Raw genomic sequence first — 22,533 nt, forward strand, 5'->3', positions numbered from 1 at the left:
CTGTTGTGTATCCTGCAGTGAGATTCTTCAAGCTGTGTTGTCCATATAGTTATTCCATAATCACCACGTTCCCTCCCCCAGCCCTGCCAAAATTAGCATGATAGAGTAGTGCTAGGTAAACGTATGTACTGAAGACCACATAGCTTCCCTACAAATGTACACAATGGGAACATTTCTCAAGGCAGCAACAGAGGTTGCTTATGGCCTCATAGAATGAAATGTGATTCTTATAGGGAGGGATTACATTAGCTTATTCATAACAAAGTTTACAAGCCAAAAGAGTCTCACCATTGAAATGATCTGTCCTTTAACACTGTCTCCACAGGCTATGAATAAGATGGGGTATACTCTAAATAGCTTAATTCTGTCTGTACAAAAAGACATTTTGGATGCTGTAGAGGAGCGGACTCACTCCTGCAGTGCCTCCTGCTGGTGACTTCTGGGAATTAGCTCGTTCCAGCTCCGGAGCGCCCTCTGCAGGCTGGTGATCTGCCTGTCCTCTGGCCCCTGTGTCCTCCCAGACCTGGTGCCCTGTTGTCTGGGGTGCTGCCCCCTGGCAGTAACCCTCCCAGTCTTAGGGTCTCCCCTCCTCTGGGAACCGCCACCCACTATTCCCACCTCGCCTCAATATACAGCTATTGCCAGTCATTGTCTAGCCTCTGTGCCCTGGGGCAGACTGAAGTATCAGCCACTCAGCACTGGCAAGGTTGGGTTTGGACCTGCTGCCTTGCAACCTCCAGTACCTGTTGCCTTCTGTTAAGCCACAGCCTGGGGCTTTCCAGGCTGGAGCTCCCCAGCCTTTCCCCAGGCCTGCTCCACTCAGGTACCTTGTGTCTAGCTCCCCGCAGCCAGGCCCATATCCCTCTACAAACAGAGAGGGACCGTTTGGGCTCCTGGCTCACAGCCTTTTTATACAGGGGCCAGCTGGGCCTGATTGGCCTACTTTCCCCCAATCAGCCCAGGCTTCTTGCCCCAGCCACAGCCCTTTCTTGGGCTGTTTTAAGGCCCAAAGGGCAGGAGCGGGTAACCACCCCACTACACGTGCGCTCTCAATGACACCCTGTCCTTATGAAAAACTGTATACAGGGGCCCTGCCAAGACGACTTGCATCTCCCCAACTATTCTGGTTGATACTATTGCTACCAACAAGGCTGTTTTAATGGAAAGCTGAAACAGGCTACAGCTACCTAAAGGTTCAAGAGCTGGATACATTAAGCTGTGAGGACAATATCTAGACCCCACAGAGGAAAAGTTTCATTCCTCTTTTTAAGAATCTGGCCATTGGGGGGCATCAGAATGTATTGGAGGGCAAAGAGCTGAGATGGTTGCTAGACAGATGAACCCTCAATGAGCATACAGATAGTCCAAAGTTCTTTAAAATCAGGAGATGGTCCAGTATGTCTGGAACTGGGATGGTGAGAAGTACTGCTGTGAACAGATAGTCAATCTCTTCCATTTAGCAGTGTGTGTCCATTAGGCTTTTCAACCATGGATCAGGGTATTTTGTATTTCTGATGAGCAGGTTCTTTCTGTTGAAGTCAGTCAGACAGCATCTATGCTTTGAGGTGCTGGGAGCATGAGTTGGGATCAAGCACTGGACTGCATCTCTGCAATATCAGGTCTCGTTGGACAGGTAAGCGTATCAAAGAGATTATTTAAGTCTAAGTACCAGAACTGCCTTGATCAGATAGGAGCAACCATGATCATTCTGGCTGAGCCCTGCCTGAGCACTTTCTTAGAACATGTGGATTAATGGACCGGTGGTCGGGGAACGTATGTGTACAGCAAGCTTGAGGACCATGGAATCAGGAATGCACTGGACAGGGATCCCCAACTCTGACTCCCTCTGGAACAAAAGTTTTCACACTTCCTGTAATCTCTGGTGGCAAAGAGGGATGGTCCCTCACCAAAGGCTGTTACATAAATTAAGCTGTCATAGGATAAAAGAGAAGGTCCTTTCATGGATTGAGAACTGGTTAAAAGACAGGGAACAAAGTAGGAATTAATGGTAAATTCTCAGAATGGAGAAGGGTAACTAGTGGTGTTCCCCAAGGGTCAGTCCAAGGACCAATCCTATTCAATTTATTCCTAAATGATCTGGAGAAAGGGGTAAACAGTGAGTTGGCAAAGTTTGCAGATGATAACTATCTTGAGCAGTTTAGTAAGACCAAAGCAGACTGTGAAGAACTTAAAAAAGATCTCACAAAACTAAGTGATTGGGCAACAAAATAGCAAATGAAATTTAATGTGGATAAATGTAAACTAATGCACATTGGAAAAAATAACCCCAACTATACATACAATATGATGGGGGCTAATTTAGCTACGAGTCAGGAAAAAGATCTTGAAGTCATCGTGGATAGTTCTCTGAAGATGTCCATGCAGTGTGCAGAGGCGGTCAAAAAAGCAAACAGGATGTTAGGAATCATTAAAAAGGGGATAGAGAATAAGACTGAGAATATATTATTGCCCTTATATAAATCCATGGTACACCCACATCTCGAATACTGTGTACAGATGTGGTCTCCTCACCTCAAAAAAGATATACTGGCACTAGAAAAGATTAAGAAAAGGGCAACTAAAATGATTAGGGGTTTGGAGAGGGTCCCATATGAGGAGAGATTAAAGAGGCTAGGACTCTTCAGCTTGGAAAATAGGAGACTAAGGGGGGATATGATAGAGGTATATAAAATCATGAGTGATGTTGAGAAAGTGGATAAGGAAAAGTTATTTACTTATTCCCATAATACAAGAAATAGGGGTCACCAAATGAAATTAATAGGCAGCAGGTTTAAAACAAATAAAAGGAAGTTCTTCTTCACGCAGCGCACAGTCAACTTGTGGAACTCCTTGCCTGAGGAGGTTGTAATGGCTAGGATTATAACAGGGTTTAAAAGAGAACTGGATAAATTCATGGTGGTTAAGTCCATGAATGGCTATTAGCCAGGATGGGTAAGGAATGGTGTCCCTAGCCTCTGTTTGTCAGAGGATGGAGATGGATGGCAGGAGAGAGATCACTTGATCATTGCCTGTTCGGTTCACTCCCTCTGGGGCACCTGGCATTGGCCACTGTCAGTAGACAGATACTGGACTAGATGGCCCTTTGGTCTGACCCAGTACGGCTGTTCTTATGTTATTATGTTATTATGGTGGGACGACTCCCCCACCTTCCTTCTCCCTGAGTAATATGTCTTGAATTACGTCATCATTTATGGACCACTCATGGTTACTTGAAAATTGTCTGCTGAGGTGATGTGCTAGCATGGTCTGTGCATCCCTAGCAAATGAACCACCCTTAGAATAATTTCATGACAGATACAAAATTCCCAAAGATAATACATGGCTGTAATATTTTGTCATGATTTGTATGTTATTCCTTTTAGGACTGAAAAACTGAGCATGCTGAACAAATGTCTCTTAGCACCAGGACATTTATGTGGAGTCTTACTTCCTGAGAAATCCATATATTTTGTGTCTGGAGGTTCTCTAAATGGGCTCCCTATCCTAATGTGGAGGCATCTGTCATCAACATCTTTGTAGGTAGCGGAAGAGAGAATGGTTCTCCTTTGCAGATTTTCAGTGGGTCCAGCTGCCAATTGAATGAGGACAGGACTTGTGGTGTAATGTATACTAGCATGTTCAGTTGATGTTTGTTTGGCTGATAAGCAGACTTCAGCCATTCCTGCATGCAATGAAAGTGGAGTCTGCCCTGCCGAGTTAAGAAGGTGCAGGAGGCCACATATCAGAGACAAGTTCTCACTGACGTCCTGGGCTGAGTTCGCAGGTGGGTTCGTAGGTTTAGTATGGCTTGGAATCTCTCTGGTGGAAGATAAGCCATTGTTGTTGTGGAGTCAAGAATGGTTCCAATGGATTCTATTTTTCCTGTGGGCGTCAGTATTACTTCTCTTCATTTACTTTCAGGCCTGAAAGGGCAAACAGATGCAGGGTCTGCTGTTACATGCTATTGGATGAATGAGCCAGTCATCTAGGTATGGGAAAACTTGGATTCCTAGCTCTTTGAGGTAAGCTGCTATTACTGCTAGGCATCCTGTGAAAATCCTGGGTGCTGTCAACTGGTTGAGTGGTAACATGCGGTACTGTAGTGGCAACTGCCCACTTGAAATGTCAGCTATCTTCTGTGGGGTGGGTGAATCGTAATAAGAAAATGCATGTCCTGAAGGTCAAGGGCTATGTACCAATTGCTCCAGTGTAGGGATGGAATTATAGTAGCCAGAGTCACAACCCTGAACTTGAGCTTGTGAATTAAAGTGCAGAATGGGCCACCAATCGCCTTTCTTTCTGGGAATCAGAAAGTAATGAGAATAAAATCCACTGTGTTCCCTGTACTATTGAGGAACTTCTTCCACTGCTCTGATAAGAAGTGGCTGGCACCTCTTCATGAAACCTCTGTGAGAGGTGTCCCTGAATAGGGACAGAGAAGGTGGATACAGAACTGGATGGTATAGCCCACCTCTATATCTCCAGGACCCAACAATCCATTGTGATGGTGCTCCAGAACCACAGAAATGAAATAAGTGATTTTCAAATGGAGAGGGTAGGACTGGAAGATCTGAAGGGATTTGCACTCTGCTCCTGACCAAGCAGTCAAATCTGCTGCTTTGATGTTGATAAAAAACAACAACAGGAGATATACCTATCTCCTAGAACTGGAAAGGACCTTGAAAGGTCATTGAGTCCAGCCCCCTGCCTTCACTAGCAGGACCAAGTACTGATTTTTGCCCCAGGTCCCTAAGTGGCCCCATCAAGGACTGAACTCACCACCCTGGGTTTAGCAGGCCAATGCTCAAAGCACTGAGCTATCCCTCCCACCTTATGGGGGATGGAGGTTGATGAGCAGAAATAGAGGTGGAAACAGATGCCTGCCTTCTGTGCAATGTTTGTCTCTTTCTAGATTGTTCAGGCTGCCTATGCTGCGGGTAAAAGGATTACCTCTCTTGTGACTATGGCTTAAAGTGCTTATGCTTAGATATCAGAGGGTAGACACCTCCCTCCCCCAGGAATGTCAGTCTCACAGAAGTCCTTTAGAGAATGTAAAGCCCCCTCTGTTTTTGCATTAATAAGTTAATCCTTTGAATGGGTGACCCTCACTTGTTATGTGAACTTTTTTAGGGATCCCTGAAGAGTGGAGTTAGGAAGATTTCCTCTTTGCAACGGAGGTTGCCACCAATCTGCAGGCTGTATCTGAAGTATCAACGGCTGCCTGGAGGGACATACATGATACAAGATGACCCTCAGTGATGATGGATTTCAATTTTTCCCTGTCATCTTGTGAAAGCTCATGTATAAATTTGGTAGTGGGATCCCAACTAATACAATCAGATTTCATCAACAGGGCTTGGTAATTGGTGATTCTCACTTGCAGGTTTGATGTTGAATAATTCTTCTGACCGAACAAGTCTAATTTCTTGGGCTCTCTGTCTTTAGGTGTTTGTTGATGCTGACTCTGATATGAGATTTTGTTAACTGCTGCAATCACTAATGAACTAGGCAAGGATTGTGTATAAAACTGCTCATATCCCTGGAAAGGAACTGAATAGTGGTTCGCTCTCTTTGATGTTTGTGCTAGCGAGTCGGGCTCTTGGAGGGCATAATGGAATTTCTCGTGCTTCCTCTCAATCTAGAAGTGAGTTTGTGTGTGAAACTTAGGTGTATTTTTCATTAAATACCTTCTCTTTAATTTTTCACCTTTTTAAAAAACCAAGGAAATTAAAGAAGTTACTGTAATGTCAGATGGTGACTTTAATTGCACAAATAAAGAAATTCACAATGAATGCCCTCCAGAAACCTTAACTCTCTCCCGTTTCATTTCAACAGGGTATTTCAACATATTACCAAACAACAGGGGAATGTCAATTAGTACCTGGTAAATAGAGAGACAAGGTGCGTGAAGTAATATCTTTTCTTGGACCTGCTTCTATTGGTGAGAGAGACAAGTTTTTGAGCCACTCAGAGCTCTTCTTTGGGTCTGGTGGTCCAAAAGAAGATATTATCTCACCCACCTTATTGCTTTAATATCCTGGGACTAACATGGCTACAGCTATCCCACATACCTGGTAAACAGTTCAGAATAATGTAATTGGGGTAGCTTTCTTTGAAAAATCAGAGTTATAGATTTGACAGATTTCTTTGTTTTAAAATAAAACCAAAACCAAAAAAATGAATGGAATTTTGAAGTTAGATTTTTTTATTGAAACCAAATACAAGCCTAATAGCTGATCTTCTATGCAAGTCCATTAATCTGCTTTGTCCAGAGGTCTGGACATGACAGATGCCGAATTTCTCACCCAGCATTAGAATTGCAAGAAGTTGCAGTGCTCTCTTAACTCGGTAATAGCTAATTTTCAAGAAACTGGAAAAAAGGTCCTCTTTGGTAGAGCATAAGGACATAAGAATGGCCATACTAGAATGGTCCATCTAGCCCAGTATTCTGTCTTCCAACAGTGGCCAATGCCAGATGCTTCAAAGGGAATGAACAGAATGGGACAATTGTCAAGTGATCCATCCTCTGTTGTCCAGTCCCAGCATCTGGTAGTCAGAGACGCAGGGACACCGAGAGCTTGGGGTTGCATCCCTGACCATTTTGGCTAATAGTCATTTGATGGACCTCTCCTTTGTGAGCTACGTACGAGAAAGCAGAACTTGGACTGAAATTGGGTTGAAATAGAAGAAATTCACATTTGGGGGGTTAAATAAGATTTTAATCAGGGTGAACTCTGAATACAGTGAAGCAGAACTGTATTCTGGGATAGTCTGGAGAAATCTTAAAACAGGAAAATATCTAATAATAATTGATTCTTGCAGTCTTAGTTCACTGTATCCCATATACACATATTTCAATATATTTTTTTAATCAAATAGCAAACCGTACATAGCATGACACTCACTAGTAGAACAAACTGAACTGTTATCAAAAAGGATTTTTTTCAACTTGCTTGTAACTTTGCCAGCTTTGCTTTTTGGTAGACAAACCCAGGAAAGCAAACAAATGCATGACTATAGCATGATACACTAGTTTATTCAAAAGTTAAAAGTATGTCCATGGACCACCGTGTTGGAAGATAAAGAGACATTTAATGCAGTTATGATAGGCATCATCACTGAAAACAATGATCAGATTTGATCATAAAGCAAAAGCTTTCCCCACACTGCAGATTTTAAATCCCAGAATATCTTTTAAAACTGACCTTATATTAGAATGACGATATATTTTTCACATAGTGTAAGATCAATATATAAAATGGAAAGTAAAAATAAAACAATAGGAAAAAGGAAAGACTGCAATCCTAAGAAATACAGCTCTTAAAAAGACGCAAACTGGCAGTTTTCAATATTATACCTTGCTTTTAATGAAAGCAGCCCTTACCTGGGTATGTGATGGGGGTAAGCTCTTTTGGCCATATACGCCAATCAATGCATCTTTCTGAAGGGAGATATTGAATCTTAGAAACTGTGGCTGATCAATGAAGAGCTGTGATCTCCAGAAGATCCCCGGAGGAACCTCTTGTATTGCTCTTTGGCCTATATCGAGTTCTCCAGAATCTATAGTGTTGTTTTCTTGTGCAAATCCCCCTAATTTTACTAAAAGGTAAAAAAAAATTACGAGATCAAACATTAATACCCACGTTTTGCTCTCAGTCTTCTTTTAAATAAGCTGTCAAATATTTAGACTCCTCTCAGATGAAATGTTACTTGAGAATCTTTCTGAGGATATTAAAGATCCTGAGGAATTCACTCAAGTGGATCTAACAAAACAAAGATCTCACACAAATACCTTCCAAGTCAGAATGCAACGATTTACCTGAGGTATGTCTATTAAAGAAACTGTTTTAGGATCATCCCTCAAGTCTTGATTATTATGAGCGTAATTATCTTGCAAGGTCTTGTTATTTCGTAAGGAGGATTAACTATGGCATTTATCAGTCCTAATAAGCATACAGTCACACTATAAAGTGTAAATTAAGGGGAAATGGATTATACAGCTTTTCAAAGTGACACTCATGTGAACAACAAAACCAATCAGCAGAACTGGGAAGTGCAATTGTCACTAAATTAAACAGAGCGTTCATTTACACACCACTAACATTCTCTAAAGGATTTTACAAAGTCAATTCAGTTGAACGAATACAAACAAACAGACCCTTCCCTGTTTAAATTATGGATGGAACAGACAAAAAAAATCAGATTCAACCCCCACAGAGTTCAGAACAGGGATACTGTTCAGTCCTTTCCAGAGACAGTTTCATGTCTTGACCCATATTACACTAAACTATGGATGTGTTTTAACCTGGAAATTTGGTTCAAATAGTCCCACCCCACCCCACCGCCACCCTATTTTCTGCTTTAGGGCACTTTCCAAAACATGCACCAAATCATGCAGGATGCTGAGTGCCTTCAACTCCCACTGACGTTAACTGGAGTTGTCCCACTAACTAATCTTCAAAGCACCTTGAGAAGTAGACAATTATAGAGTGATGTTTAACATGAGGCAGAGAGGTTGAATGACTTGCTCAAAGTCACAGAAATGCTACTGTTAGAACTAGGATGAGAGTTTAGTAGTTCCTGGCTCCTAGCTTTTTGTTTCTCTCTATATATAGGACTATAACAGCGTTTAAAAGAGAACTGGATAAATTCATGGAGGTTAAGTCCATTAATAGCTGTTAGCCAGGACGGGTAAGGAATGGTGTCCCTAGCCTCTGTTTGTCAGAGGGTGGAGAGGGATGGCAGAAGAAAGATCACTTGCTCATTGCCTGTTCTGTTCATTCCCTCTGGGGCACCTGGCATTGGCCACTGTCGGCAGACAGGATACTGGGCTAGATGGACCTTTGGTCTGACCCGGTACGGCTGTTCTTATGTTCTGATCTATTGTGTTCTTGTAGCACCAACCGTATACAAATGTGGCTCTCTACTTACCGCACACTTAATAAAGCACTTTTCACAAACATAAAAATCGTGTACATGAAATATAAAAATAAAGTGAGGAAAGCTAAACGCTAGTAAAGACACCAAACAAACGTTTTATGACTTTTATGTTTTAAATAGTTTAAAAAATGCAAATTACACAAATAAGAACACATTCTCTTCTGTGTCCGTACAGTGCCCAGCACAATACAGTCCCAACCCCTAGGGCCCTTCGGCATATCACTATTTGTAGTACTAGTTCAACAAAGGAAGGATTTAAAAGACAAATGTCAACCACGATCATGGCACCGTTATCCCCCTCCCTCAATGCTGCAGAGTCTTCTGAACAAGTGTAAAAACAGAGCCAGAAGGATGAAAAGAAAGTTGCGTAAAATTCCAGTGTGCCACTCCACAGCATGGGAATGCTCTGCAGAGAGAATTCTGAAAGCTGTGAGGAAACCCTACAGTGTGGGTCTAATGGTCAGTGGAATGATAAAAAGAGGTCTCTTCACAGATGGTCCTGGCCTCCAGTACTTCTTGGATCTTGCCTATTCTAAGAGAGGAAAGGGAATTCTTGCCACTTCCATGGATCTATGCAGGGAAAACTACGAGGGGAATCTTGCTCAGAGATTTCCTCTCTCCTGGCTTCCCTTCTGTGGATTTTTCTGAGGAAAGGATGAGATCTGGCTCACAAGACTAACCATGTGAAGGCATAGTATAGGTAAGGCATGAAGGGAGAAATGGGGGAAGTTTCCCACCAGTTGGAACCAGGAAGGTAGAGGTTGACAAAGCCAACAGAAAAAGAGTGGTGGAGACAGGGCTGATGCTGGAGGAACTTGACCTGTGGCTAAATAACCAAGTGGTGTGAGAAGTCATAGACTGACTTGCTAGTCTCCACAAACTGAATACCAATATACCTGATTGGCACTGATAAAACACAGCACAGAGAGATCTGATGCTGAAGTGCATACACTTTCAGCCAAAGCAGTTGATGTCAAAATAGCCAGTACTGGACTTCAGAAGTTCAAAGACGATGATACTGAGGCACACAACATCTCAGCAGTAGACACTGAAGCTCTGAATACAGAAGCATGGGAGACAACAGAGAGCAAAGAGGCCTTTGACACCAGATGCAAAAGCAGAAATGGCAACTGATTGGCCATGGTATTAAGAATTTTGTGGGTGTCAAAGATGAATACAGATTGCTCCTGAATTAAGCAGATGTTGAAGCACTATCAAAAGGTATAGAACAAGGACTTACATAGCTATGTTTCAGTGGTGGTGATGGCACTGAAAATGTTTAACCTGCAGGATCATAAAACCAATTAATGTTCAGTTTTTCAACTTGAAGAGACTGTGGAACATCTGATCTTGAAGAATCCAGATATACCTACTTTCTACACTAGCGAGGCCAAGTATGAACCCTTTCTATCCTTCTACTTAGCAATTTTTGACAACACTCACACCCTACTCCAGCATATTTAACTGCTTGGTTCTTACCACTTTCTCCAACTTTTGGCATGTTGAGTCTTATAAATTCACACACTGATGTTTGGTAATCACTAAATAATAAGCACTTATTTGCAGAACTGATCAGCACTTTCACAATAGAATATCAACCATCTCCTGTGAAGACTGAAATAGAAGACGAGCTAGCAAGCTTTTTACAGACCCACTTTATCAGATGTCCTGCCCACCCTTTCTGAAGTTTCCACGTTTTAGCAAACCAATTCCACCTAGCAGATAACTCCACGCATTCCATATACTCCACCAAAAATGGGAATCAATTGCACCCACGAACCACATCCCTCTCACTCCACGCTAATCAAATCCCTCTCTCGACCATTATGGACTCCACTCACTTCCCTTCCCATCAATGGGGCTTCTCTAAATTTCCTATTGTTTCTTACTAGGCACAGAAAGATTCTTGATGTTCCCATCACTTCCCTTTTAACATTTTAAAATAGTTGAAGTTGTCTTCCGCAGATGGAAATTAGACTCTAATGTTTCTCATTTCAAAAAATTTCAAATATATGTCATGTTCTTTTATACAATTCAGAGTGAGAGAAATTCAGAATATGTAAACACCTGAAAATACCTGGAAATTCTTCTCTTCCAGTCTCCTCCCATTCCCTCCCCACCTCAAAACAAAACAAAACGCAAAATAAATAAAAATCCAGAAAGAACACTTCTCCCAGGAAAAGCTATTTGTTCTCTATATTATCTATAGCTATATATATAGAGAGAGGGGGGGGCACCTGTCAGGGTTCCCTCCCCACTCTGAGGTACAGATGTGGGGACCCACATGAAAGACCCCCTAAGCTTATATTCCACCATCTTAGGTTAAAAACTTCCCCAAGGCACAAATTCCTTTCCTTGTGCTTGGACGGTATTGCTGCCACCACCAAGTGATTTAAACAAACATTCAGGGAGGGGCCACTTGGAGCCCTGTCCCCCCAAGCCCCATCACCCCCTTTCCTGGGGAGGCTTGAGAATAATCTACCAACCAAATAGGTTAACAAGGTGAGCACAGACGAGTCCAGAGTATAGCACTTCAGCTGTGCTGTTCACGGTGTTTCCCCCTTGTGAGGGGAGTTAAAGTAATCCAAACCCAAAACGTCAGTAAACTTCCACAGCCCACAATAAGTTGAGTCCTAAGACTTCAGGAAGCCAAAGACGGGGGGAGGGATAAGGGGGGAGGCAGAGAAAAGCATCCATCCCTCTTTTTTCTGAGAGGGTCTAGGCACCCAAGGCTCTCAAGTCATTTAGCTGGTCAGCAACCCTTTTTTCCAGAGATTGGGGAGCTCTGAGTTGTAGTCCTGCTCCTTCAGAGTGCCACCCTCCAGTAAGCAGGGATCCTCCCTTTTGAGGACCTGTCCATCTCCAGGCTTACCAAGCTTCACAGGTGTGCCGGGATGGAACTGATTGTGCTCAGAGCACTTTAATCCCTTCCTGAATGGGATGGGCACCTGTCCCACCGCACTGAACAAATCATAACAAAGATCATTTAAACATTTGTTTTAAAATATAAATTAAAACTGTCATTATGGTATATTGAAAAAATATATAGTGCATCAACTTCAGAAGATTTTCTCCATTGTCTGATAATTACCCTGTGTAGAAAGTCCATGCAGCATCATCCACACCTGTTAAGCTTCACAATAAGGGTTTAAGTGGTGTGGATAGCCTCGTGCCAGGGGGGAACTCACGATTTAAGAATAGGATCCCTGAGATGATTAAAACTGAGTTGATTGATCTAGCTGAGTTATTGGCACAAGACCAAATTACTGACTATACAGGTAAATATGCAGTTTGACTGTGTGCTTGATTGTTTGATTGCTTGTTTGACCAGTTTGATTTGGGAGTGCTTTGTTCCAGCTGGGCCTGACTGTTATAAAAAGGCAGTCAGCTGTGAATCAGCTGAGCAGCGAACAGCAGAGAGGTAAACAGAAGGAGTTTGCCTGGAGAGAGCCTACTTAGGCTCCCCTCTCGCAGGTTTCTCCGAGTAGCTTCTGCCACAAGTAAGGAAGCTCTTAGATGGAAGAGACTATGGATGCTGAGCGATCCGCTGTTGTGACCTGCACAGGATGCGCCATGTTTGTCTTCCTTCCACAGGATAGAAGCGACTTTGTCTGTACAAAGTGCAAGCTGATCTCCATATTGGAAGAGAAGGTTCAAGGTCTGGAGAAACGGATATCAACCCTGTGTTCCATAAAAGAAAATGAGGATTTCCTGGATAGACGTCAGGATCAGCTTCAGCGGGCACAATGTTCTGAAGATTCAGAGCAGGCTACGCAGCGGGGACAGAAGGCCAGCGAGGATAATTGGTGGCATGTGACTTCCACAAGAGGAAAGAGTACCAGAAACATCCATGTACCAGAAACACAGACGCAGGTGAGCAACCGTTTTCATGTCCTCTCTGCCGGTACTAGTGCAGAGAGCGGAGTGGAGGATACATCTGAGGGAACAGAGCAGAAGGAGACTCCACTGATTGGAAGGCATGAGATGCACCATCCTAGGGATGGGGGTTCCACGACCACCACTCCCAAGAGGCGGAGGAGGAGGGTGGTGGTGGTCGGGGACTCTCTCCTCAGGGGGACTGAGTCATCTATCAGCCGCCCTGACCGGGAAAACCGAGAGGTGTGCTGCTTGCCAGGGGCTAGGATTCATCATGTGACGGAGAGACTGCCGAGACTCATTAAGCCCTCGGATGGCTACCCCTTCCTGCTTCTCCACGTGGGCACCAATGATACTGCCAAGAATGACCTTGAGTGTATCACTGCAGACTACGTGGCTCTGGGAAGAAGGAAAAAGGAGTTTGAGGTGCAAGTGGTGTTCTCGTCTATCCTCCCTCTGGCAGGAAAAGGCCATGGTAGAGACCGTCGAATCGTGGAAATCAACGAATGGCTACGCAGATGGTGTCGGAGAGAAGGGTTTGGATTCTTTGACCATGGGATGGTCTTCCAAGAAGAAGGATTGCTAGGCAGAGATGGGCTCCACCTCACGAAGAGAGGGAAGAGCATCTTTGCAAGCAAGCTGGCTAACCTAGTGAGGAGGGCTTTGAACTAGGTTCACCGGGGGAAGGAGACCAAAGCCCTGAGGTAAGTGGGGAAGTGGGATATCAGGAGAAAGCACAAGTAGGTGAGTGCAAGAGGGGAGGGCTCCTGCCCCATACTGGGACACCAGGACGATCAGTGAGTTATCTTACATGCCTATACACAAATGCAAGAAGCCTGGGGAACAAGCAGGGAGAACTAGAAGTTCTGGCACAGTCAAGGAATTATGATGTAATTGGAATAACAGAGACTTGGTGGGATAACTCACATGATTGGAGTACTGTCATGGATGGATATAAACTGTTCAGGAAGGATAGGCACGGCAGAAAAGGTGGGGGAGTTGCGTTGTATGTAAGAGAGCAGTATGACTGCTCAGAGCTCCAGTATGAAACTGCAGAAAAACCTGAGAGTCTCTGGATTAAATTTAGAAGTATGAACAACAAGGGTAATGTCGTGGTGGGAGTCTGCTACAGACCACCGGACCAGGGGGATGAGGTGGACGAGGCTTTCTTCCAGCAACTAACAGAAGTTGCTAGATCACAGGCCCTGGTTCTCATGGGTGACTTTAATCACCCCGATATCTGCTGGGAGAGCAATACAGCGGTGCACAGACAATCCAGGAAGTTTCTGGAAAGTGTAGGGGACAATTTCCTGGTGCAAATGCTAGAGGAACCAACTAGGGGAAAAGCTCTTCTTGACCTGCTGCTCACAAACAGGGAAGAAATAATAGAGGAAGCAATAGTGGATGGGAACCTGGGAGGCAGTGACCATGAGATGGTCGAGTTCAGGATCCTGACACAAGGAAGAAAGGAGAGCAGTAGAACAGAGACTCTGGACTTCAGAAAAGCAGACTTCGACTCCCTCAGGGAACTGATGGGCAAGGTCCCCTGGGAGAATAACATGACGGGGAAAGGAGTCGAGGAAAGCTGGCTGTATTTTAAAGAATCCTTATTAAGGTTGCAGGAACAAACCATCCCGATGTGTAGGAAGAAAAGTAAATATGGCAGGCGACCAGCTTGGCTTAACAGTGAAATCCTTGCTCATCTTAAACACAAAAAAACAGCTTATAAGAAGTGGAACATTGGACAAATAACCAGGGAGGAGTATAAAAGTATTGCTCAGGCATGCAGGAGTGAAATCAGAAAGGCCAAATCACACTTGGAGTTGCACGCTAGCCGGAGATGTTAGGAGTAACAAGAAGGGTTTCTTCAGGTATGTTAGAAACAAGAAGAAAGTCAAGGAAAGTGTGGGCCCCTTGCTGAATGAGGGAGGGAACCTAGTGACAGAGGATGTGGAGAAAGCTAGTGTACTCAATGCTTTTTTTGCCTCTGTCTTCACAGACAAGGTCAGCTTCCAGACAGCTGCACTCTGCATCACGGTAAGGGGAGGAGGTGACCAGCTCTCTGTGGAGAAAGAAGTAGTTCGGGACTATTTAGAAAAGCTGGACGAGCACAAGTCCATGGGGCCGGATGCGCAGCATCCGAGGGTGCTAAAGGAGTTGGCCGATGAGATTGCAGAGCCATTGGCCATTATCTTTGAAAAATCATGGTGATCGGGGGAGGTCCCGGATGACTGGAAAAAAGCTAATGTAGTGCCCATCTTTAAAAAAGGGAAGAAAGAAGATCCAGGGAACTACAGGCCAGTCAGTCTCACCTCAGTCCCTGGAAAAATCATGGAGCAGGTCCCCAAGGAATCAATTTTGAACCACTTAAAGGAGGGGAAAGTGATCAGGAACAGTCAGCATGGATTCACCAAGGGCAAGTCATGACTGACTAATCTAATTGCCTTCTATGATGAGATAACCGGCTCTGTGGATGAGGGGAAAGCAGTGGATGTGCTATTTCTGGACTTTAGCAAAGCTTTTGATACAGTCTCCCACAGTATTCTTGCCAGCAAGTTAAAGAAGTATGGGCTGGATGAATGGACGGTAAGGTGGATAGAAAACTGGCTAGATGGTCGGGCTCAACGGGTAGTGATCAATGGTTCCATGTCTAGTTGGCAGCCGGTATCAAGTGGAGTGCCCCAAGGGTCGGTGCTGGGGCCGGTTTTGTTCAATATCTTCATTAACGATCTGGAGGATGGTGTGGACTGTACCCTCAGCAAGTTTGCAGATGACACTAAACTGGGAGGAGTGGTTGATACGCTGGAGGGTAGGGATAGGATACAGAGGGACCTAGACAAATTAGAGGATTGGGCCAAAAGAAATATGATGAGGTTCAACAAGGACAAGTGCAGAGTCCTGCACTTGGGACGGCAGAATCCCATGCACTGCTACAGACTAGGGACCGAATGGCTGGGCAGCAGTTCTGCGGAAAAGGACCTAGGGGTTACGGTGGACGAAAAGCTGAATATGAGTCAGCAGTGTGCCCTTGTTGCCAAGAAGGCTAATGGCATTTTGAGTTGTATAAGTAGGGGCATTTCAAGCAGATCAAGGGATGTGATCATTCCCCTCTACTCAGCACTGGTGAGGCCTCATTTGGAGTACTGTGTCCAGTTTTGGGCCCACACTACAAGAAGGATGTGGATAAATTGGAGAGAGTCCAGCGGAGGGCAACAAAAATGATTAGGGGGCTGGAGCACATGACTTATGAGGAGAGGCTGAGGGAACTGTGATTGTTTAGCCTGCAGAAGAGAAGAATGAGGGGGGATTTGATAGCTGCTTTCAACTACCTGAAATGGGGTTCCAAGGAGGATGGATCTAGACTGTTCTCAGTGGTAGAAGATGACAGAACAAGGAGTAATGGTCTCAAGTTGCAGAGGGGGAGGTTAAGGTTGGCCATTAGGAAAAACTTTTTCACTAGTAGGGTGGTGAGGAACTGGAATGCGTTACACCTAGGGAGGTGGTGGAATCTCCTTCCTTAGAGGTCTTTAAGGTCAGGCTTGACAAAGCCCTGGCTGGGATGATCTAGTTGGGTTTGGTCCTGCTTCAAGCAGGGGGTTGGACTAGATGACCTCCTGAGGTCCCTTCCAACCCTGAGATTCTATGATTCTATGAAATTTAAAACGGGAATTAAAAGTGTTGAAATAGGAACCTTATGACGGCACACCAGACTCTACAATCCTCAGATGTTGATAAACTTCACCAGTGACTTATTTACTTTACTCCAGAGCACCCATTAGACACATACATACATACACAGCAGCCTGAAGGAATTGAACTCAGACTTCCTAAGACACCAACAAGCCTCCTAAGGCCGAGGATCCCAAACAGTGGGTCCCAAGCAACCAGGTTGCAGAAAAGTTCTACATGAGTGGTAGGCCCGGTGTAGAGGGAATCCCTAAGGGGAAGGAGTGTTGGAGAGCCAACCCCATACCACATTCACTCTTCAGTGGCAGTTCCTGTCCCACAGGACTGGGCCCAGCTCCTTGCTATGAGCGTTGCAACCTGGGCATGGGGTCACAGTGCCACTCAGGTCAGAATGAGGGGTGGCTGGAACAAACCTGAGCAGTGCAGTGATCATGGGTTCCAAGTGCAAATGGAGTGGGGAGCCAGGCTTGGCCCTATGGCAGAAGCCACCGCTGTGGGGTGAGCGTGGGATAGGCTTGCTCTCCAACCCCTCTTCTGCTTCTGCACTGGGCCAGGATTAGGATTGTGATGCCAAGGCTGAGGGTGCTGCTATGGGGGTCAGTGCATCCCCTTGGCACAGTGAGGAGAAGGATTAAGCAGAGAAGGTGAAAGAAAAGGATACTGGCCTAGGATTTGGGGGCTGCTCACAGATTTAGACCCTTGGTGGTTTGCCAAAATAGATGAAATGCAGTCGGTGAGTTGCCTTACTAAAAAGTGTGAAAACCATGGTCCTAAGGAACTCTAGAGGGAGCTATGTGCTTTGTCAGCACCTCCAGTTTGTGGGACCTCCTACAGCCTGGTCTACATGTTCGGGGGGGGGGAATCAATCTAAGAGACACAACTTCAGCTACAAGAATAGAATAGCATAGCTGAAACTCATGTCTCTAAGATCGACTTACCTCCCGTCCTCACAGCACAGGATTGATGGCTAGGGCTCCCCTGTTGACTCCACTTCTGCCTCTTGCCCCGGTGGACTTCTGGAGTTGATGGCACAGCATTCAGGGATCAATTTATCACAACTAGATAAAACACAATAAATTGATCCCCACCTGCTGATCCAGTGGGTAGTGTGGACATACCCTAAGGCTCTAAAGGTGCCTAGACTCTTGCCTAAACACTTGAGAAAGTGATAGCCAAATTTCTGGCTTAGAATATCAGGGTTAGAAGGGCCCTCAGGAGTTCATCTAGCCCAACCCTCTGGGTCAAAGCAGGTCCTATCCACAGGCAGATGTTTACCCCACTTCCTTAAAGGGCCCCTTCAGGGATTGAACTCACAACCCTGGGTTTCATAGGCCACTGCTCAAAGCACTGAGCTATCTCTAGGTTCCTGATATACTAACCTTAAAAGACTGACAGAAGGGAAGCCTCATTATACTGACTCTTTAATAAGTGTAAAAGTATGTTGTGAGTGGTGCACTGTGTGTATATTGCACTGTAAATGTGTGTTTTAACAAACAAACTCTGACACTGAGTCAGCAGTCTGGTACACTGTGTAACACAACACCACACTTTCCAAGGATGTAGGCGAGGAAAAGGAGGTGCTAGCTTTAGGGAGGAGGGATAGCTCAGTGGTTTGAGCATTGGCCTGCTAAACCCAGGGTTATGAATTCAAACCTTGAGGGGGCAAATTAGGGATCTGGGGCAAACTTGGTCCTGGTGTGAAGGCAGGGAGCTGGACTTGATGACCTCTCAAGGTCCCTTCCAGCTCTATGAGATAGGTATAGCTCCATATATTAATTAATGATGTACATAGGTTCTGGTACACAGCAACACATCTGAAATGTTGTGATGACAAAAATAATATACAGAGCACAAACATGGTATTGAAAAATCTGCCACATGCTTTAGGCCAGGGATAGACTGAAGGAAAACAGCTTGTGGCTCTTACTCATGTCCAAAGATCCAACAGGATCCACATGCAACCATGTGGGCAGATTTGGCCTATACATCATTGTAGACATACCAGACTCACTCCTGCTGGTTGTCCTTGGGAATTAGCTCACTTCCAGCCAGGAGCGCCCTTCCAGGACCTCAGTGCCTTTTTAACTGGGTCTCCCCCACCCAACTATCCCCACTTTGCCTCAGTATTGGCTACTGCCCAGTCTCCATCTAGCCCCTGTTCACTGGGGCAGACTGCAGTATCAGCCACTTATCATCGGCAAAGGGGTTTGGACCTGCTGCCTTGGCCATACCCCTGGGCTGCCCTCTGCAACCCCTAGTACCTGTTGGCCTTATGGTAGGCCGCAGCCTGGGGCTTTCTAGGAAGGAGCTCCCCAGCTCCCCTGCCTTTCCCCAGCCCTGCTCTACTCTAGGTACCTTGTCTAGCTCCCTGCAGCCAGGCCCTTCTCCCTCTACAGCCAGAGGGAGAGTGTCTGGGCTCCTGGCTCACTGCCTCTTATAGGGACCAGCTGGGCCTGATTGGGACGTGGCCGCAGCTGGGCCTGCTTTCTCCCAATCAGCCCAGGCTTCTTGCCCCAGCTACATCCCTCTCCTGGGCTGTTGTAAGCCCCGAAGGGCAGGAGCGGGTAACCACCCCACTGCAATCATAAATATAAAAGTGTAGAATCTCTCTCTTAATAAGAATGACACTGCTGTATTTCAATTAAATCCAGATAAAAGAAGACGTCTTTATGATCACATAATGAAAGCAAAGGTGATTAATGGCAATTAAGTTATAATTTTCCCTCATGCCTGTTAACAGGTACTGCAATAAACATTCAATTTAAATGGCATTATGAATTAAGTTATGTTTTTCTTACTACTGCCAGTAAGTGAGCTTTAGGAGCAGCAGAATAATGTTAACTTAGCAATGCAGGGAAGCATATTATACTTCTTATTAATAGAATAAAATAAACTCACAACGATTACAGCTACGCTTCTGTCACTGCTGTCATGAGAGAGACGTACTGTGTGATTTTCATGATTAAAAACAAATCTATTACTCTTGACATCTTCTGCCCCACTGAAATCAGTGAGAGTCTTGCCACTAAGTCCAACTGAAACAGAATCCAGCCCTTTGGGATTTGTGGGTGAACGTGATAACAGCAACTGTCATATTAAATGCTTGGCTGGATGGTAGAATAATAAAGAGCAGAAACTCAGGGACAATACCATAGTGACAGAAAGTCAATTAGTGAACAAAGAGGATTGATGATGTTTCTCATTTCCCAAGGTTGATTTAAAAATATCTATACAAAGGGTTAATTTGATTTAATATTTTTCCTTGCCCTTGGCTCTCACTCTTCCTTCATGGTTCCACCTACACCTGTCTTCGTTGGCCAAGTACCCACTGACCTTCAAATTCTATTTGAAAACCCATCTCCTAAGGTTATCCCTCATCTCTTATTCTCATAGTCAATAATCTCCTCACTCTCAGGCTAGGTCTACACTGGCGGGGGGAGTCGGCCTAAGATACGCAACTTCAGCTATGCAAATAGCGTAGCTGAAGTCGGCGTATCTTGGGTCGACTTACCTGGCCATGAGGACGGCGGTGAGTCGACTGCTGCCGCTCCCCCATCGACTCCGCTTCCGCCTCTCGCCACGGTGGTGTTCCGGAGTTGACGGCAGAGCGATCGGGGATCAATTTTATCTCGTCTACACTAGATGCGATAAATCGATCCCCAATAGATCAATCACTACCTGCCTATCCGGCGGGTAGTGTAGACGTACCCTCAGACTCCCAAAAGGGCTGTGAGTTTTGACTTTGTCTTGTAGCTTTTAACCTTTTCAGGGCAAGGAGAGTTTGTTTGTTAAAACATACATTTACCGTGCAATATAAATCTTTTGTAATAATGATAATAAAATACGTTAATTGCTGGACTGGCAATAACAGTGAACAGATATCAACCCAGTAATCACAGCACAAGCACAGTTCTACATAGTTACACTAAAATGAGGAAAACATATGAAACTATCTAACAATGCCTAAGACATGACTTTTTAAAAAAAATACTGTATTTCCTTGACTTTTGCTCTTCTTGTGTCATTTGCATTTTTCTCCCTGACATCCCTGTGACCTTTCTGCCATCATATAAGTCATACTGACAAGCCAGACATTTAAATTTCACTATATTTAACCCAGTGAAATATAAGCTACAATATGTATTTTCCCATTACATGTTTCACTTGTTAGGTCTAAATCTCACTCTTCTACTCTGTGCAGAATGGATTTACCTAAGAGTTCATACAAGAGGAGTAATGAAAAATGGTTTCATGCATTACTGGGCTTTTTAATTTAATAAAATAGCATTTATATTACAAAAATAGAACAAAAAATAAATGACAGAATGCATTTTATTTTGCCCTTGATATTTAAATATTTGCTCTATCATGAAGAATGACTGGTGGGCAGCGTGCGCCGGAGAGGCGCCCCACAGGGACGGGGCAGTTTGTGCAGGAGAGGCGCCCCACAGGGACGGGGCAGTTTGTGACTATATGAAGGGAGCCACCTTGGAATGTGTGATTTGCTGAAGACTTAGGTTGTGTCTACACTGAAAAGACAAAAAAGTGTCTTAGCAATTCTCAGAGCCTGGGTCAACTGATTGGTAGGATGGCTCTTGCAATGATCGGGGATGGGAAATGACCAAAGGAGAGGCCAAAGGCTTGGTACATGGACCAGATATCAGTGGACATGAGCACGAGTCTTGGCAGAAGGCTATAACGCTCTCCGACCCCGAACAGGGAAGTGGCACGAAAGAAGAGGAAGAAACAACGTTAACAGACAATGAAGCAAAATATAAAATTATTTAAAAATAGGACAGACTGAGTGGAAAAACATTATTTTTCCCACTTTTTTGTGTTTATGTCATCTGCTTAGACAGATAACAAATACTTGTTTCTGCTTGAAGTGTTTAGTAATCCTTTGATCGCTATATAAATCCAAATACATGAGATCCTAACAACTAACAACAACAAAAATTTGAAATGCTAAATAAGGTAAGTTATGCCTGATGGGGAAGAAAACAAAGAATATACAATACATATGTTGGAAATTGTGTACAATATGAATGACAGGTATTTACAGCTTATATTTTATATACTCCTCTACCCCGATATAACACGACCTGATAGAACATGAATTCGGATCTAACATGGTAAAGCGGTGCTCTGGGAGGCGGGAGGTGCAGGGCTGCGCGCTCCAGCGGATCAAAGAAAGTTCAATATAACGCAGTTTCACCTATAAACGCGGTAAGATTTTTTGGCTCCCGAGGACAGTGTTATATCGAGGTAGAGGTGTATCTTAAAAATTTGACATTTCTGATTTATAGTCTTTTTTTAAGGTATTTCAACTACTATTCTACTAAAAAATACTTGCAAAGTACTTAATTTTTTAAGATCCTATCTAAAGAATAAGAGTTTCAATTAAATTTCTCTGAAGGTTTAAGCTGTTACCAGAACCTACAGATAAAAATAAAGCTTTATATTGTACAGTTGGGCACAGTCCATATATAACCAACAAAACAGACATCCAGATTTATGGTGATGATAATCATATAAACTAGAACCTACCTATACAGTAGCATAACAGTATTGCCAGTAGCACGGAGACTTTTATAGCACAGAGGGCAGTACCTTTCCAGCTGCAACACTCTGAAGACTTCTTGAATTTAAAAGCACTTCTTGATAGTGTATTTCTAGGTACTGGCTGAGTAGGAGGGGGAGAAACAGAGCCAGATTCCATCGTGTAACCCTGTGTTGCAGTACTGAACAGTGGTGTTGTCCCTGTTCCTGTTCTGAATAAGAAATGCCTGTGGGAGAAAAAGACTCTATTAAAACACAATAATAAATAAACAAATGGAACAGGCAGAGACATTTTTGGTTCTCCTTAAAGCTGTTTGCCTTTTTTTTTTTTTAATATCTTACATTTTTTTCAGCCTACAAAGATTCTTGAAACCAATACATTGCACAACACTTGCATAGAAAAAACAGCATATTTTTAAAGTACAAGTGAAAATATTTATGATACACACTCTGTCCACAGTGGGACCACAA

General features: G+C 44.0%; 1 protein-coding gene across 1 annotated transcript in view; it reads right to left on the minus strand.

Annotated features, from left to right (window-relative positions):
* LOC123358046 (teneurin-3-like) overlaps nucleotides 1-22,280 on the minus strand; it is a 49,586-nt gene extending 27,306 nt beyond the window's left edge. The window contains exons 1-2 of the mRNA XM_045000840.1: nucleotides 22,114-22,280; nucleotides 7,385-7,599 (exon numbers count right to left, since the gene is read on the minus strand). Of these exons, the coding sequence (XP_044856775.1) occupies nucleotides 7,385-7,599; nucleotides 22,114-22,222 (324 nt within the window). The 5' untranslated portion in view covers nucleotides 22,223-22,280. The remainder of the gene's footprint in view (nucleotides 1-7,384; nucleotides 7,600-22,113) is intronic.
* Between the last annotated feature and the right edge of the window lie 253 nt (nucleotides 22,281-22,533).

The sequence above is a fragment of the Mauremys mutica genome, unplaced genomic scaffold (genome assembly GCF_020497125.1).
Source record: "Mauremys mutica isolate MM-2020 ecotype Southern unplaced genomic scaffold, ASM2049712v1 001353F_np12_obj, whole genome shotgun sequence".
Lineage (NCBI taxonomy): Eukaryota > Metazoa > Chordata > Testudines > Geoemydidae > Mauremys > Mauremys mutica.